Source organism: Lepidochelys kempii, chromosome 1, assembly GCF_965140265.1.
Source record: "Lepidochelys kempii isolate rLepKem1 chromosome 1, rLepKem1.hap2, whole genome shotgun sequence".
NCBI lineage: Eukaryota > Metazoa > Chordata > Testudines > Cheloniidae > Lepidochelys > Lepidochelys kempii.
The window spans coordinates 48068582-48087362 of record NC_133256.1 but is presented as its reverse complement, the minus strand read 5'-3'; the positions used below and the strand labels follow the sequence as shown (position 1 = coordinate 48087362).

The following is an 18781-nucleotide window of genomic DNA, read 5'->3' as shown; positions in this document are numbered from 1 at the left end:
CTGTCAAACAGTCCGTCCCTTTTCCTGCAGAAAAGATGACCAAAACAGGACCAGCGGTTTCTAGCTCTTTTTCTAGTGCTTCTCCAGCTGCTTAATTGTTTGTTGTCCCTAGCTGCAGAACTTAGGCATTTACTCCTGTGAACTCATGTCAGCTGTAGAAGAAATGCTACTTGTTATACATAATATAGAAATGAATCAAACCAGCTTTTCTGGTTTAGCAGCTTTATTTTATTTTACAGTTTGGACAAGATCTAAAATTGATGTGTCAAGCTTTAAGTGATGGCCTAGCAAAAGCTTACAACAACAATATGGCTTTAGGGCGATCTGCCACTTTACTGATTACATCACAATGCACATCTTTCAAACTTCAGTTTTATTTAAGATGTATTTTACAAATTATTTTACATTTTCTAACTAGATTAAGCAGCCAGGTTCTAGATGGGAGATAATACAACTTTACTATCAGAATGGCATATAAAAATACTGCTAAGAATAGATTTTTAAAATGAGAATTTTCCAATCCCAAAATAGTCTTTTTAGTTTATGCCTTGTTTTAGTCTGACAGCCTGTTATATTTTACTGCCTTACTGCTGCTTCCAGGAATGAGGGAGTATAAGACGACTGTTTCGATGTCATATAGGTGAAGTTAGTTTGTTCTACTTTAAAACAACTGTACAGGAATAGCTTGGTATGGGACTGGTTCAAAGTCAATAGAAAGATGCTAATTGACTTTAGTGGGCTTTGGCTTAGTGAGTAGTGAGCTAAACAAAAAACTGCATGGCCCATGCTGACAGTGTATCAGTTTTGTCTGGGACAACTGAGTAGCAGAATCTCATATTGACCTTTGCATCTTTTTATTTTAATGATTTTTATTTTATTTTATTCGGTTACTACATTGTTGCCATAGTTTATCGTGCTTGGTATTTTATCTCTAAATATTTGTTTTTGTCTAGAGGGTATGTGTGTATAAATGAACAAATTTAACTGAAGACTTAATCTTCCTACAGGTTAATTCAGATGATTAACTAGGTTTTCCTGCTGCCATTGCAAATATCTGTTTACTTCTCACAGCAAAACAAAATATGATGGGGGGATAGTTTGCTTGAGGTATGCACATGGCCCTATTACTGTAGCATCTCATAACCTCATAATCTTTAATGTATTTGTCCAGCCAACACTGCTGTGAGGAAGCCCCTCCCCTGCCCCCGTATTCTTAAAAAACTGCTTAGGCCGCAATCCTGCATTGCGCAGAGCGCAGGCAGACTGCTTGTGCCTGCTCAAAGCCCTGCTGAAGTCAACAGGCCCTGCATGGGCACATAGTCCATTCGTGAGCTCTATAAGGCAGGAACAGGGCCTTATTCCTTCTATGGTAGCATGTTAATTGCAGAGTCTTTGCTCTGGAATGAGAAAGGCTGCAGTAAAAGAGCTGATGATATCCATTATGCTAAGAACAGACTGCAGTCTTCTAGAGCCAAGTTGCCATCTATGGCTTTCACTGTATGAGCAGAGGATTCATATTTGTTACAATGTAATCAGAAAAGGAAAAAAAGTGCAGTGTTGAACAAAGTGTAACATGCTGTTTTCCAGAGTGAAGACTCAGATGAAGAAGACTTCTGTGCCATCAGTAATAAATGGACTTTCCAAAGGACAAGCAGAAGATGGTCTCGAGTGGATGACATTGACACTTTCCTTCACCGATCAGATAGACATGAGTCTTCAGGGGACATTAAAATGAAAAACACCCCTAGCAGTGAGAGCGTCCTTACTGATCTAAGTGAGCCTGAGGTCTCGTCTATTCACAGTGAGAGCAGTGGGGGAAGTGACAGTCGGCATCAGTCTGGTATCAACAGTACTATCAGGGAGATATGTGACTGCTCAGGACAGCATAGTCTAGAAAACACACTTACACGTTACACCACTCCCATCAGCTGTACCCTCTCCGAGATTCCAAAGGAGATCACAGATTACTCCTGTAACCTTAAGAATGAGAAACCAACACGAACGAGAGCCAAGACCTTTCTAAAGCGCATGGAGACGCTAAAGCCTAGAGGTGCACACGGAAAACTAAAGGGTGTTTTAGAGATAAGCGGACCTATTCTTCAACATGAGCCAAAATCCTTAAAGGACATGCACTATATGCAGATAGTGAATGGAGACCTCCAAAACTTAACCCAAGATGCAGCCAAAAGAGGACTTTCCTTTTCTGCCAAGTCCAGCAGTGACAGTAGTCAGTCAGAAAACAGCAGCAGTGGCATGAGCACGCCATGTTTTAAGGAACGCAAGTGTTATGAAACAAACAAGCGAGGTGGTATGTACCTGGAGGACCTGGATGTTCTTGCTGGAACAGCCCTGAGACAAGTAGACGAAAACTGTAAAAATGAATTTCACTCCCAAGAGAACCTGGTTGTGCATATTCCCAAGGACCACAAACCTGGAACTTTTCCAAAGGCACTTTCCATTGAAAGTCTCTCACCTACTGACAACAGTAATAGTGTAAACTGGAGGACAGGCAGCATCTCTTTGGGCAAACAGAAGTGCTCTACTCCTAAAGAGCCCAGACTCATGGCTTGCTGTCCTAAAGAAAGTAGAGTTAGTATTTATGACAACGTGCCAGGTTCCCACTTGTACGCCAGCACTGGAGACCTTTTGGACTTGGAAAAAGATGACCTTTTTCCTCATTTAGATGACATTTTGCAGCATGTCAATGGACTTAAAGAGGTTGTAAACCACTGGTCAAAGGATTTACAGCCAGAGCTGCAAAGCAATGATTTATTGATTGGGGAATCTGCATCGCTGCCATTCCAGTCACCCACCCAAATCACATTAGACTTTGAGGGGAACTCTGTTTCTGATGGTCGTACTACACCCAGTGATATGGACAGAGATGGAACATCTCTCAATGAATCAGAAACCACTGGTATTAGGGACAGGAGAGACTCTGGTGTAGGGGCATCTCTCACCAGACCAAACAGGTTGGTAGCATAATTCCTTAAATAATTCCTTCTGTTTTTCATTATTAATGGGATAGGTTGTGAAAAACGATATAATAAAGCAGGGGCACACTATCTGAGCATTGTGAACAGGTGTCAAAGGGTCATGATCACCCTTCCTTGCCCATATTGCTAAATTGGGAGGGGGGACCCAGCTAGATAAAAAGGTGACTTCTAGGAGAAGGGGGCCCTGGTATGAAAAAGGTGCAGAGTCATCGTAATAGAGCAAACTACAGTGCACACTTTCTTCCACAATGTATTTTAGTTAAAAAAACATGGTGTCATATTCACAATGGGATGTATATTCAAACTGGCCTCTAAAATGTGCCCATCAGTTTGTGCAAACAGAGGCAGGCACCAAATTTTCATGCACAAAATTAGAGTCCGCTTTGAAAAAGTGGCCCTGTGCTCTTATGTAGAATTTACAGTTTACCCCAAAGCCCGTCCTAGTTGGTTAACACCCAATGTATTTGTTAATGGAAATGTAAGGCTGGACCACCCTGAGTGACACCGAGTGTTTGGAAAATCATTTTGCATTATTAATGAATTTTGTGAATTTGAGAGAAGAGGCTCAGTTGTGCCCTGAAGACACAGGCCTGAATAAGGGACTTTGTGAAGCTGCACTGCCGGGGGTGGGGGTGTCTGAACGTGCAATGGGAGTGTGGCTGCCAGGCATGGTGCTATGCACTCTGTGCTCCGAGGCCAACCGCTTCCATGTGCTCACCCACAAAGGTTCCACTGGACCATTGTTTTTATTTTGTTTTCAACAATTAACATGAGAAATCTTTGAAATCTCCTGTTTGTTCTTTACAGCACTGGACACCACACAAAAAATCAAGCTTTGAGATACTTGAGTTTTATTTATACCCAAACAGCACCCTCTCACACCTACCTTTGCTTTCATTTCTGTATAGTTCTCTTAACACTGAAAACTCACTCAAGTGACACTTTTCAGAGTAGCAGCCATATTAGTTTGTATTCACAAAAGGAAAAGGAGGACTTGTGGCACCTTAGAGACTAACCAATTTATTTGAGCATAAGCTTTTGTGAGCTACAGCTCACTTCATCGGATGCATTCAAGTGACACTGTACATGCCTATGAAAGCATCACTGGTTACCCCACAAGCACATGAGGTTTTGTCAGAGATGGCTTCAGTTAGGCAGCCTTTGTCCAACCCACAAAGCAGGGGATACAGTTACTAACTAAAACATATCATGTGGGAGAGGCTCCAGGAGGCAGGAAAGTGAATTTAAAAGAAAAGATACCCACATACTCTTACAGATTATGGAATGTATACCTGGGAACTGCTTACTAAACACCGTGTACTAAAACAACTGGTCACGAAAGGAAAGAAACTTGGCACTTAGACTATTTTGAGGGACTCCTATGCTATCGCTTACATTAACTTCAGTGGGCCTTGGATCAGGCTTCCTAGAGCCTCACAGAAGCTAGGCACTGCATTCTCTGTCCCCAAGAACAGTCCTTTTCTATCTAGTCCTATGCTATCGCTTACATTAACTTCAGTGGGCCTTGGATCAGGCTTCCTAGAGCCTCACAGAAGCTAGGCACTGCATTCTCTGTCCCCAAGAACAGTCCTTTTCACAAGAAATCACTGATTTTACATTGACAAATACTGTATATCATCACATTTTTCTTAATTGTGGCACGGTTTAACTTCATTTTCCTTTCCTCCTTTCTTTTGCTGAAGGCGATTACGCTGGCATAGTTTCCAGATCTCTCATGGCCCGAGCCACTCCGCAGCATCGCTACAGCTCAGTAATCAATCAGCAGCCCAACTGAATCTACTGCAAAAATTTTCCTTACTTCGCCTTACTGCCATCATGGAAAAATACTGCATGTCAAACAAACATGGCTGGACATGGTAAGTGCATTATGTGTCTCACAAAACAGATATATTTAGAAGGAAATTGTTTCTCCCAATTATATTATTATCATTCCACTAACCTAGCCCCTTTCATCTGAGAATCAGAAAGTGCATTTCGGTCCATAGTTATATAGTGAGTCAGTGGCAAAGCCAGAAATAGAACCCAAGAGGTCTGATCCACCTCCCTGCTCTAACCACTAGACACCCACCCTCTCTCTAATAGCAGCCAGAAAAATAAACAAGAAGAGTAGGAGTGAATAATTACAAAGAGGAAATTTTAAAATAAGGTTCTCTAAAACTAAAGTTGTGGTTTGAAAGAAGCAGCTTTCATCAAGTATACAAGTTTGTTTTTGTTGTTTTTACTATTAAAAAGAAGCAATTAGCAGTGGGTAGGTGGAAGTCATCTAGAAAATATTATTCTCCCATATATGCAGAAACATTAGTCTAATAATGATAATAATAATACTTCGCAGTGAGACAGTGCTTTGCACCTTCAAAGCACTTTACAAACATTAACTAATCCTCACAAACGCCTCTCTGAGCTTGGCAAAATAATTAAGGTATCTCCAAAGATACAGATGGAGAAAGAGAGATGAGAGAAAGCTAGAGTCACAAAAGGACTTAACTCCCTCTTTAGGTGCCGAACACTAAAATGTCAGCACCACTGCTCAACTGCTGGCTAACCCTGGAGGAGCCTAAAGGTCATCGGCATCTCAATTTCCACCATTAAAAGTCCCCTAGCTGCCTAAGTTTCTGCCTCTGGAAATGCACACAGCTACCTTAGTCTAGGTGCCCAGGTGCCTAGATCCTACAGGGATGCTGCAACTAGGCATTCCCCTGCCTAGCTCAGCTGTGGGGCCCAATCCAATAGTATTCTCAAGGCCTGTCTAATGCACCACAAAACAGACAGCATGAGGCACGGGGGTGGCAGCCTCTTTTATAAAATGTATCCCACTGGTCAGGGAACTCAGCTGAGATGTGGGAGACTCTGTGTCTATTCCCCCACTCTGCATGATGAGGAGAAGAGCTGTGCATTTGGTTCTCCCACCTCTCCCAATAAGTGTGCTAGCCACTGGGCTATGGGGGATCCTGATATAGGGCTATTCCTCAATGTCTCCTGTTGAAGCTGTTCCACAGTGTACAAATACATAAATATTCAGTGGGGGAGTGAATGATTCTATAGTCCAATGGTTAGGGCATCCGCAGAGAGGTGAGAAAACCCCTGTTCAAATCTCATTCCCTCAGGCAGAGGGAAGAGTCTCCCACATCCCAGCTGAGTGCCCTAATGGGTCAAAGGTTAAGGGCTTTTCCTCCAGCCATTTTGTAGCAAGTTAGGCACCTTTCTTGAAAGAAACCTCCAGGAGAGGGTTTATGGCTGTTGATCCTAAGCAAAGATAGGTGACTCCCTCCAACCCAGAGTTAGACACTAACTCTCTGAGCGGCATGGGATTTAGGACATACCCCTCTGGTCAGCATCTGGTATTGGTTGGTTTAGGGAACTCCCTGTTGAGCGTGCTGGCTTTTATGAATCCCAGTCTTAGGGTCCTAACTCTCCCCATGCCTTGTATAAGGAGCCTTGGCACCTAACTCAGAGCTGGGGCAGGGTGCCTAAAAGTTAGGCACTGAAATGCTTGGCATTATAATGGCTAATTCTCCTTTGGGAATTTAGCCCTAAGGGACTTACTCAGGGCCACAGGAGGAGACTCTGTATCAGAGCTGTGATTAGAACTCAGCAGTTTCTGGAACTTGCTGATTTGCGCAAAGGAGCCCTCTCCCCTGACAAATATTTTCAATGATCACGTAATTGATCTGTAAGGCCCAGATCCACAGAGATACTCAGCTGTCTAAAACCCAGACTTAGGCACCTAAGTCCCATTTTTAGGCCCCACTGCCATTCACAAAAATCCTGCTCAGCTGCCGCTTAACCCTGTAGATGCGTAAACTTACTCGGTGCCTAAATTTTTGCTGCAAAAGCTCCTTTGAAGCCTAAGTTTCTGCTTCAGAGCATGCATGTTGCTATCTCACTCTAGGCACTGTATGCCTGTCTAACCCGCAGAGCAATCCACGAAGGATCTCACCCATGGAGCCCAGTGCAGCAGAGGCCATCTACTGGATCAGTTCCCATTCCAAATCTGTCTGGATGAGGATGAGCATGTGGTGTTGGTAGCACCCACCTTAAAATCTTTAGCCCAGTGGTTAAAGCACTTACCCAGGTTCAATTCCCCTCTCTTCCTGACAGGGAGAAAAGATTTGAGCAGGGGTTTCCCGCATCCCAGGAGAGTGCTCTAGTCACTTGGCACCTCCTCCTCCAGCCATTTTGCGTGGAGTTAGGCACCTGCCTCGCTCATTCTCACAAGGAATGACTTAGGTGCCTAAGCCTCCTGACTCCAGGAGAAGTGTTCCTGGCTATCGCAACCAGAGATCGGAGTCTCCCTGCAACCCACAGTTAAGCATCTATCTATGGGGGAGGGGCTTAGAACACAGTGCTCTGGTTGGCATCTAGGTGGCGCCCCACGTAACCTGCTGGCTTTTGTGGATTGCATTCTTAGGCACTTCTCTCTCCCCATTCATTGCACAGAGAGCCTATGCACCTGCCTTAGGCTTTGTGGATCTCATTGGTGTTCCTTTGATTTTCTAGGTGGCTAAAAGTTAGGTGTTAGGTTGCTGAGCATCACAACACTTAAGTTCCTTTTTGGATCTGGGCCTAAGTTTTCATGCTCAGCATTATAGACAATTGGAATTACAAGTAGCTGTGGTGTTGTTTTCCATACTCCTCCAGTGGATCATTTAGATCCAAATATTAACTCCTTCTCACACAAAATTCGAAACCTCCAGCCATGTTTATCCATGTTTTAACACTACTGAAGCAAAGATTCCCACAAAAGGGAATCTGGCCTCTTGGTCTCTTTTCCACCATCATTTATGGGAGAAAGAAAGTTCACCAAGTTTAGTTAATCTACATGACCAGAAATCAATTGAGTTACATCAGGGATGCATTTGCCACATAATGATTTCTCTCTGTAATTTATTACTGTAAATTACTGGACCACAGAAATGCTAAATCACAAAGCTGATATCATAGAAATCATTGGACACATTAAAGAAATGAACTTGCACTCTTTCAGATACATCTTCCACTATGTTTTGTTGTGCTGCTCATGCCCGTCCATGCCAGACATTTTGAAGGCAAGCATACAGCCACAGGCAATCTGCTGGTAAAGGCTCTCAAGAAGACCATAGCATGTGCAGACTTTAAAGGATTCATATATCATGTATTAGAAAGGAAACTTTTATTCAGCTGTCTTTACCAGTTATTCAGCTGCCGTCAGAGCTACTGGCTTCCCTCAGCAATGTTAGCCAGTAGGATCATGTAAGTACTCTCACAGTTTAATGCTAATGGTGTGAATTCCAGGTCTGTACCAAAGTTCATGAAGAGGATGAAAGTTCCTGACTACAAGGACAAGAATGTCTTTGGTGTGCCTTTGATAGTTCATGTCCAGAGGACGGGGCAACCCCTTCCACAGAGCATGCAACAAGCACTGCGCTACTTACGCAGCAATTGTCTAGATCAGGTATGGACTTTACATTCCTGGCTAAGTTTCAAAGGGTTTTTCCATAGTCAGGCTATGCATCAAGCCAGTTGAAATGGTTTTACTGTATAAACATTTTACTTTGCCAGCCCACATCAACGCCACACCATTCTAGAGCACTATGCAGGTTATGGTAGCACTGGACAATGACTGACATATTACTAACACCCATTTTGTTGCTGTATTAACTCACTATCCAAGGGACATAGCTATTATATCTTTATTGTTCCTCCCCTAAAGACAGAGCTCTATGTATATGTACATACATAGCAGGGGGTTGGACTAGATGACCTCCTGAGGTCTCTTCCAACCCTAATCATCTGTGATTCTATGATACATGCTCACAGCATATATTGTGTCCAGAGAGCTCAGAGAGCAAGTTGATGTTTTGTTCTGCATTGCAACAATGCTTGCCCAGTTTTAACATTGGAGTAGCATGTTTCTCACACGCCCCAAGGCCCACTTCTGAATTTACCAGAGTTTCTGCTTCTTGCTCTGCTTGTGACACTGTGCTTGCTGCAGGAGTGGATCTGTTGCTGTGGGAATGGCCTAATGAGAGTTTCGGCACTGTGGGCAGAAATGGGAAGATAACTAGGGGCAGGGAGGAAATCATACCACAACTCTCTGTAGCTAAGTTCTCATTCAGCGCCCATCACCATGGTATCTGGGCTTGTATAGTGAGAGTGAAATAATTGGGGAGCAGAGAGCAAGGAGGTGAAGCAGGGCTGGATTAAGTAGTGGAGTTGGGGAAATGGAAATATGTATAGGAGAGCGAAAAGGAGAACAGAGGGAAGGGAAGGGAAAGGGAACAGAGAGCAAAATAGAACAACAGAGACAACTGGGAGAATGATGAGTAACAGTGGAAGAAAGTAGAAAACAAAGGAAAACAGGACAGAGACCAGAAAAAGCAACAGAGAGAATCCAGCCGGCCAGGAACAGCATCTCTTATGACACGTTCAAGTTTCTGCTTCAAGAGGCCACTGGAAGGTGTCCGAGCAACAGGAGAAAGCCAGCTCCGCTCTCCTAATGGTAGAATTGAGGAAATATTAAATAAAAGGTAAAGGTAGAGGGAAAGGTTTAACATCAAAGTGCTTCCAGACTGTGAACATTTAAAAACATATTTGTGCAGAGACTTGCACGCAAACCCAGATACAGGATTTCAAATGTTCTGTTAATTCAGCTTCTGCACTTGACACCTCCTCTCCTTATCCCATCTAATTCAGAATCAGCTAATGCCTGGCCACTGGATTCGTTAGAGACCTAAGCAGCTTCCAGCACCTCCCTGTACAATGGCTAATTAGAGGTATTTCATTGTGCGTGTAGGGAGCCAGCCTAGAGCCCTGCGCTTCTGGGTCTGCCACTGCATGTATTTAACAGAGTTGCAGTTGTTTATATAATTGTAAAGTATGGCTATGGGCACTTGGGATAGTTGTGACTGTTCTGAGATGAAGTAAGGAAATCCAGGCCATTAAGGATTGAAAATGATTATTCAGATACAACCCTGACAAAGAGAAGTCTCTGTACCTTTCTTTGTTGGCTGAGCTTTTATTTCTATCCTACATCAACTGTGCACTTGCAGAATAGACTATCCACAGCACATGAAGAAAATAAAGAGAGTGGGATAAATTAATCTCTAGTGTAAATCCGTTGGTGTCTGTGTGTTTATGGATCCCTTGTAGTTACAGGATACATCTCTAACACTGGTTTCAGAGTAGCAGCCGTGTTAGTGTGTATTCGCAAAAAGAAAAGGAGTACTTGTGGCACCTTAGAGACTAACAAAGTTCACGAAAGCTTCTGCTCAAATAAATTTGTTAGTCTCTAAGGTGCCACAAGTCCTCCTTTTCTTTTATCTCTAATACTGAAGAGAGCCTGAAACACCTGCTTTTATGAAACTAAGAACTACCCTCTCTTGAGAATTGAGCATTTTTCCAAAGAAAGGGAAATAGGAGTAACATCATTACACAATAGTAGAGATTAGCAGTAACTGGATGTCAGGCAACAGGAGATTGTTTTGATGATATTTGATGTCTGACCTCCGATTCTAGAGTAGCTGTGAATTTTTAAAGGTTGTTTATGCCAGCAAGGAGCCTTTGCCCCAAACACAGAGGTTTTGCTTCACATTTGTCCAGCACGCTGCAGAGCTTTATACTTTGAACAGAAACAATCGTGGCCATGAGTCTAGTACATTCAATATACCAGGCTGGGTGAGCATTCAAAAGGGAGAGAAGAAATGATGGACAATCCAGATGAGAAGAGCCAGACGCTTCCTTGTATTTCACTGTCAGATCTAAGGGCAGCTTTACCTCTGAATATAAACATAATCCACCAATGTGCACACAGTGCAGATTTCAGTTCTGTAATTTCTACATATAAATTCAGATTGCAAACATCACAGACATAACTCACGTATATAACTTTTCCTAGACATAACAGAAAAATCTCAAAACCATTATTTGCAATCTGACACTGTATTCTACTTACAAACTAATACACAGCATGCACAGAACTACGTACAGTTTAATTTACGAAAGCCACATCATCTCTATATTAATCATCAAAACGTTTCAGTATATGACCATTGAACATGGAAGGACTTCAAGAGCATCCATTAATTGTTCAGGATGAGGATGGAGCTACATGGGTCTTGGAATGGAGGCTGCAAAATTAAGCAAAAGATGTTGCATGACTGAACTGCATATTTAGTTCCTTTCATGGTTGGAGCTGGTGGGTGGGATATGCTGTCCAGTAACCTTGACTCCAAGTTAACAAAACAAATAACTAGCTATACACAACAGGCAATGAGGAAGCAAGCTTTATAATTTAAAGCCCAAAATATGCCCACTTTATTCTTTTTATAGATTTTCTCAGTATTTCACCTCTTCTCCTATAAACTGAAGAAAAACAACAGGAATACTTCCCAAATGGAACAACAGAAACTCACTTGGGAATAAATATGTGGTTCATGCTCAGGAATTCACCTCAGGGGAATTCCACTTCCGAGAACTACTGTAAAAGGACAACACTGCTGTGAAGGCACTAACAGGGCTCATTTTAAGAATCACCACTTCCTTCAGAATAGAAAGCAAACAAGATAAAAATGTATCTTGGGCCTGGGCTACACTGGGGATTTCGAACTAAGGTACGCAACTTCAGCTATGCTATTCACATAGCTGAAGTCGAAGTATCTTAGTTCGACTTACCTGGTCGTACTCACGGCAGTGAGTCGACCGTGGCGGCTCCCCCGTCAACTCCGCTTACTCCTCCTGCCGAGGTGGAGTACAGGCATCAATTCGGGGATCAATTTATCACGTCTACACGAGACGCGATAAATCGATCCCCAGTAGATCGATCACTACCCGCCAATCCGGCAGGTAGTGAAGACGTACCCTTAGTCTCTACACAGATAATCCATCTGTGGTCTCTGCTTTGTAACTGCTAGTTTTTTCAGTGGAATTTTAGGAAACTTCGGGGAGCAGAGAACAGGAAGGGGAAAAATAGATTTAGCATCTGGGTGTTACTCCTACCAGGATGTCTCAGTCTCTTGACATGTAATATATTACTTAGCTGAAGATCCTAGCATTTTGTTAATCTTCAAAATAGATAGACATTATAAGCCAGATTCTCAGCAAGGGTAAATCAGTGTATCTCCATTAAAGTCAACTAGTTCTGCCCATTTACGCCAGCTAAGGAACTGGTTCACAATTTTTAGGCGCTATCATATCCACATACATTCTGACCTTTTGGTGTGTGATTTGGTATAATAGGGAAGAATTATTAGGTGTTATAGTCCTACAGCAAGAGTATGTAGCTATTTATGTTTTCTCTTGTGAACAAGTCTACTGGCATTTCCATTAATGTAAGAATCTAGCAGTTGCATGAAATCTTGTTAGCTACAATAGTAAAACAAATAACACAACTTCCTCAGTAAGCAAAGCCTCTTGTAAGAAACACTTGAAAGAAATGGCTGTTTAACCAACCCAACGTGGCTCCTGGTTTAGGTGGGTCTGTTTCGAAAATCAGGAGTGAAGTCCCGAATCCAGGCCCTGCGTCAGATGAACGAGAGCTCCCCTGAGAACGTCAGCTATGAAGACCAATCAGCCTACGATGTGGCAGATATGGTGAAGCAGTTTTTCAGGGACTTGCCAGAACCTCTTCTCACCAGTAAGCTAGGAGAAACCTTTCTCCATATCTATCAATGTAAGTAAAATGATGGTTATTCTGAATGTTACTGAAGTGTCAACCATGGGCCTGATTCATTCAGTTAACTTCAAATGCTTTGGATCAGGCAAAATGTGATTGGTGCTGTACACAGCACAAAATAAAGACAATCCCTGCTACTAGAGGCTTTGGCTGAGATTTTCAAAGCTACCTAATGGGATTTGGGCATGCAGTTCCCGTAACTGTCATGGAAATTGGGTGTCCAAATCCCACATGCAGCTTTGAAAATCACAGCCTTCCATTCAAAAAGAAGCACCCAGAGAAGATGAGATAGATGCACAGGGAAAGCCAGAGGAGGAAATAACCTGAAACAGTTTATCTTATAATATCATATTTTTTTTAAAAAGTACTGACTCACTTCATCTTGGTAAAAGTCTTTTGAATGTGGACAGGATGGCGGCTTGGCCTTAAAAATGAGAACATTAATATGAAATGAATTTTCATGAGGATATAGCTTTTGAGGGTTTGCATTTTCATTATATCTGCTAACATTTATATGTACTCTAGTCCCGTAGTTTAGATCCCAAACTTAAGTCCTGTTAAGAGAGCTAATAGGGGAAGAAAACCTTAAGGGATTTTTCTTTTAGTTTCATTCCTCAGCAATGTCTGAACCTCAAACATATCAGAAAGATACCAGTGAATGTGAGCCAGAAAGTGAAACTGACCATTCTAGTCTAATTGTCCAAATTAGGGGGGGGGGGGGAGTCAAAAGTAAACAAACAGTGGAAATAGTGAAAAGTAAATTAACAACTTAAAATGTTCTGTTGTCGGAATTTCAGGTGATACTGATAAGAGAGAAGGTATTTTAAAATACCGTATGAGCCCAGTTTTCAGAAGTCTATCTAAGGTACCCGTATGCCCCCCCTCCTTCCATTAGCATAGTATCTGAGCACCGCACAATTTTTAATGTATTTATCCTCACAACACCCCTATGAGGCATGGAAATACTGTTATCCCTGTTTCACAGGTGAGGGGCTGAAATGGAGAGAGACAAAGTGAAACACAGTGAGACCAAGGTCACACAGGAAGTCCGTGGGGAGCAGTGAATTGAATCTGAGTCTCACTAGTCCTAGACTAGTGACCTAATCGTTGACCCATACTTCCTCTCTCTGCTTTCATGCCCAGAAGCTGCAGGGTCACACTGAACTTCAGGCACATTTCATAGCCTTTATAAAAAGCACCTGTAATTATTTGCACCAATAAAATTGCTCCCATAATTACTTGCATCACCAAAATAGCAGGCTAAGTAGAGGATATATCTAATTCCAGGGCCATATTTTATGTTCTCACAGTGACCTTTTAATAAAAGTATGTGTTATAGCCATGGTTTGATGAAAACTGGGAATGCTCGTGTGTTAACACAGGAGGGAAGGCCAGTCAACTGTCACATCTGAATGCCCACGTCTCTAAAAAGCACATATGAGTGTGGAAACTCATATAAAACTACAAAACCAATAAAAAAAAATCTCCTTTTAGGATGTTGCTAGGCCTTGTAGGAGCTTCTGTTTTTGGGAAGTCAGATGTATTTTATTTATAACTAAAGCTGGTCCCATAATACTCTAGTACAGCACATAGAGAAAAGATTTAAAGAAGGAAGTTGTGATATTCCACTTTATGGATCAGCCTTTTACCATATTCTTGTGGTTATAAAATGTCATTTGAGAAAATGATAGTAAAGCCTCCATGTACAGTATATATAGGGAATAAATTAATTCCAGGGCATAGTAAGGCTAAAGAGCTTAAGCCTGTACTGCTGGGAGAAGAAGAAATGGCTCTAGGAAGGATTTCTTTGCACTGTGTGAGTAACTTTAAGGAGCTCACAAGGACTTCCATATGGATTTGTTTAAAACAAAGCAGTAACAAGGAAACAGGTGGGCTTTCCTACATATTGAGAAACAAAGTTTAGATTAAAAACAGGATTTTTTCCTCCATACATTCAACAACATTTATATTTCTCTGCTTCAGTTAGGACTGGACGAACCAACCTTTCTGGATCAAAAAAATAAATAAAAATGAACAGTTACTTGAGTACCTGCGGTAGCTCATAAAGTGTGGGGTTAGATCAGGGGTGGGCAAACTATGGCCCACGGGCCGTGTCTGGCCCATCAGGCCTTTTAATCTGGCTCTCGTGCTCCCATTGGGGAGCGGGGTTCAGGGCTTGCCCCACTCTGCATGTGCTGTAGCTCTGCGCAGCTCCCGGAAGCATCGGCATGTCCTTCTCCAGCACCTATGCATAGGGGCAGCCAGGGGGCTCTGCGCGCTGCCCCCACCCCAAGCGCTGGCTCCGTAACTCCCATTGGCTGGGAACCCTGGCCAATGGGAGCTGCAGGGGTGGCATCTGCAGACGGGGCAGCGGGCAGAGCCACCTGGCCACACCTCCACGTAGGAGCCAGAGGGGAGACATGCTGCTGCCGCCAGGAGCTGCTTGAGGTAAGTGCTGTCTGGAGCTTGCGCTCCCTGACCCCCTCCTGGACCCCAACCCTCTGCCCCAGCCCTGATCCTCCTCCCGCCCTCCAAACCCCTCAATCCCAGCCCGGAGAACCCTCCTGCACCCCAAACCCCTCATCCCAAGCCCAGAGTCTGCACCCCCAGCTGGAGCCCTCACCACCGCCCCTTGCACTCCCCGCATACTCCAAACCCCCCAGCCTGGAGCCCCCTCCCCCGCACCCAACCCCCTGCCCCAGCCTGGAGGCCCCTCCTGCACCCCAGAGCCCATACCCCTGCCTCAATCCAGAGCCCCTTCTCATACTCCAAACCCCTTTGCTCCACCCCAAACCCCTCATCCCTGGCCCCACCCGAGCCCACACCTCCAGTCAGAGCCCTCATCCTTTCCACATCCCAACTCCCAGCCCGGAGCCCCCTCCAACACCCTGAACTCCTCGTTTCTGGCCCCACCCCAGAGCTCGCACCTCCAGCCAGAGCCCTCACCCCCACCCCCACCTGCACCCCAACCCCCAATTTCATGAACATTCATGACCCGCCATACAATTTCCATACCCAGATGTGGCCCTCAGGCCAAAAAGTTTGCCCACCCCTGGGTTAGATAGATACTTAACTTTGGGAATTTGTGTTTATATGCATGTAGTTTACTTAATCACCAAAATTGGGGATGGGAAGGATTCTTCTCCCCATGACATACTGGCAAGAACTTGAGGAGCTGGGACACTTGAGGAGCTGAGTTGATATATCCAGAATGGTTGATTTCTGTGATTGCAGGGGGATGAGCATATCACAGTTCAGATTGTGCTCAGTTACCCTATACTTGGCATAGCAGTGGTTTATGTTACTCTGCTTAACCAAAACTCCCAGTTAACTGAAGTGAAGTCCCTCAGGGTTGTATTGTGTTCTTCATTATGTGCCAGAATCCAGGAGGGAGGGATGACACATTGCACAGACTTACCAAAGATTCCTCTGAGTTTTCTGAAGGTTTCCTGTGTCCCTTGCCACCTCTAGAAAGTCAGGGTTGTACTATATCAATTTGCCATTTTTTGTCTGAAACCTGTTCGAATAAAGTGTTTGCGTGAGCTAAGAGACAGAACTTAATAGCTCACTGTTGCATCAATGGTAACTCAGGCTTTGCTCTTCTTTCATAGGGTTATATATAATGTATTAAACACCCAGAGGAGTTCCAACCTGAGGAAACTTATGGAAGCTTTAGAAATGATTCTGTCCAAGATGCTATAAAAGCATATCCATTACTACTTTCATTAAACTCTTCCTAGGTTCAGGACATAAGTGCAAGCATTTTCCCAAGCGTTCCTAATGCTTTTTGAACTGCTCTCCCAAGGGCAGAAAAATCATAGAAAATAGCATTTAATGCTATGGCACGAAGTACTGTTCTCACATCATAAACTCTAAATGAAGTATGATCTCCTTCTTAGAGAACCATCTCCTCAGGGACAGAGAAGGGTAGTAAAATAGGCCAGACAGGCTATGCACTATGGAAAGATAAAAAATATAATAGAGCTTAAAAGTTTGGACTCAGTCCTCTTTAGTACAGATAGGTATTCACTTTCCAAAACATGGAAAAGTAGGATCGAGCAAGCTCAGAATATGTAAGAAAGAAAAGCTCAGGTTTTCATAGTCTGACATTTGAAAGGTGTTTTCCCCCTCCAAAAAAAGTAGTCCCCACAGTCCAAGTTCCTGTGTTCACTTTATCATGTTCCAGTGTCTTTACAAGATGTTATGATTAATCCCATTGAATGACACTTGATTTTCCTCAGATGTTCCCAAAGAGCAGAGACTTCTGGCTGTGCAGGCAGCCATCATGTTGATGTCAGACGAAAACAGGGAGGTTTTGCAGACTCTGTTGTGTTTCCTGAGTGACGTTTCCTCTGTAGAAGAGAATCAAATGACTCCGATGAATGTTGCTGTGTGTCTGGCCCCTTCCCTTTTCCACCTTAATATATTAAAGAAGGAAAGCTCACCAAGGTAAGTAACTGTCTTGGCTGTCCCCTTATCTTTTACAGAAAGGGCTGGAGTTTAAAACTTAAATAATATTTTGTTAGCATGAAACAAAATGATGCTTTTGATGTTTAGACCAACATTTGGGGTCAAATTTTCAAAGGTGACTGTTGAATATTGCACCTCAAGATCTGGGCATGCATTCTTTAAGAAGGCATTACAGAGCCAAAGGGGCATTTACATATTAGAGAAAGTCATTTAATTCTTGCACAAGTAAATGCCCATTTTCATCTGTAAATTCAGTGGGCGTGAGTATGTTTTGTAGGGGTAGTTTTGGCTTTTGAAGGCACCAAGCCTGATTCTGTTGCCATTGGAATCAATTGGACTTTTGCCATTGACTTCAGTGTGCAGAAGATAGGCCCACAGAAGATAGGGCAGGGCTTTTAACAAGCACATTTTCAGTGCATGGTACAAGGTTGTAGGCACACAATTCCTGTCAAAGTCAATGGGTGTGTTGTGGCTTAAATCCTGTGCAACCCTAAACTTCACCCAAATCATTATTAAAAGAGGCATCATGGAAAGGAGAGATAAGCATGGAATGCTTGTGTTCTAATCCCAGCTCTGCCAATGACTCGCTTTGTGTATACTTGAGTAGCATTCTGCTAACTGGAAAATGGAGCTCATTTCAGGCCATGTTCCTGTGGTTCATAACATGGTGAATATAGATTAAACAGGGTTTAGAGCCATCCAAACATTGGTGGCCCATCTAAATGTCCCCTCTGCATTCCCTTCCCATCCCTGCCAAAGATATTACTATGACCATATTTTGAATCTGTTCAGGTATATGGGTCTGGAAAAGTCTCCTTGTAGCCAGTCCCTTGCCAAGCATTTTAAATGATGACAGGGTAGAATACTGGGCGTATTTGTTGAGGGTCTGTTGAACAATGTATCATATGCAATATACAGCATCTTTAACCATTCCTGCTTTTAACTTTGGCTTGAGTTAAACACTTTTTAGGTAAACACTTTTCTCCTTTGGAATCAAAAAAAGGTTTTGTATGGTCTGAATGATCTCTGAGAAATGTAAATGTAAAAGGATTTTCTCTGTGACCAGGAGAACATTGTGCCATTATGTTTACTTCCATATTAAAAAGATGGTACCTGAGACACTGAATTCAATTACAGAGTAATACAGAAAAAATATGCAACAGGAAAGCCAGATCAGAAGGACCTCAGTGAAAACCTGGCAGCTACTCAGGGACTTGCCCACATGATAATAGAATGCAACAAACTTTTTGAGGTGAGTGGAAGACTCAGCATTATTCATGGAGACCACAGTACATAATAGAGCAGCCTTTGAAATATTTACAGTTTAGACTTACATTTCTGCTCTCATTTTAGCTTAGAGGGCGATGGTTCCTAACTTATTTATAAGCTTGTTGCAGCTGAAGTTTATTTCTCATTTCTTTATGACTGTCTCCTTCTACCTTTTCAGAGATGCAGGTATTAGCACCATTGGTTTATTATCCTTGGGGAGTTTGCAGCCCAAAATTCTGGGTTAACAAATTTTACTGTATATCAGAATTTGTTGTTTTAACATTGAATTAGTTATATGCTCTTAGTATCTTACTTTTAAAAAAACCCAAAAGGGAGCTTACATACTTTGTTCTGTATGTAGTGTAACAAAGCTGCG

General features: G+C 42.8%; 1 protein-coding gene across 4 annotated transcripts in view; it reads left to right on the top strand.

Annotated features, from left to right (window-relative positions):
• Positions 1-18781, top strand: part of STARD13 (StAR related lipid transfer domain containing 13) — a 473464-nt gene that overhangs the window by 441381 nt on the left and 13302 nt on the right. For all 4 annotated transcript variants that reach the window (XM_073341701.1, XM_073341692.1, XM_073341725.1 and 1 more), the window contains 6 exons: positions 1588-2972; positions 4700-4873; positions 8289-8448; positions 12465-12663; positions 16908-17115; positions 18274-18388. In XM_073341701.1, coding sequence (XP_073197802.1) covers positions 1588-2972; positions 4700-4873; positions 8289-8448; positions 12465-12663; positions 16908-17115; positions 18274-18388 — 2241 coding nt within the window. The remainder of the gene's footprint in view (positions 1-1587; positions 2973-4699; positions 4874-8288; positions 8449-12464; positions 12664-16907; positions 17116-18273; positions 18389-18781) is intronic.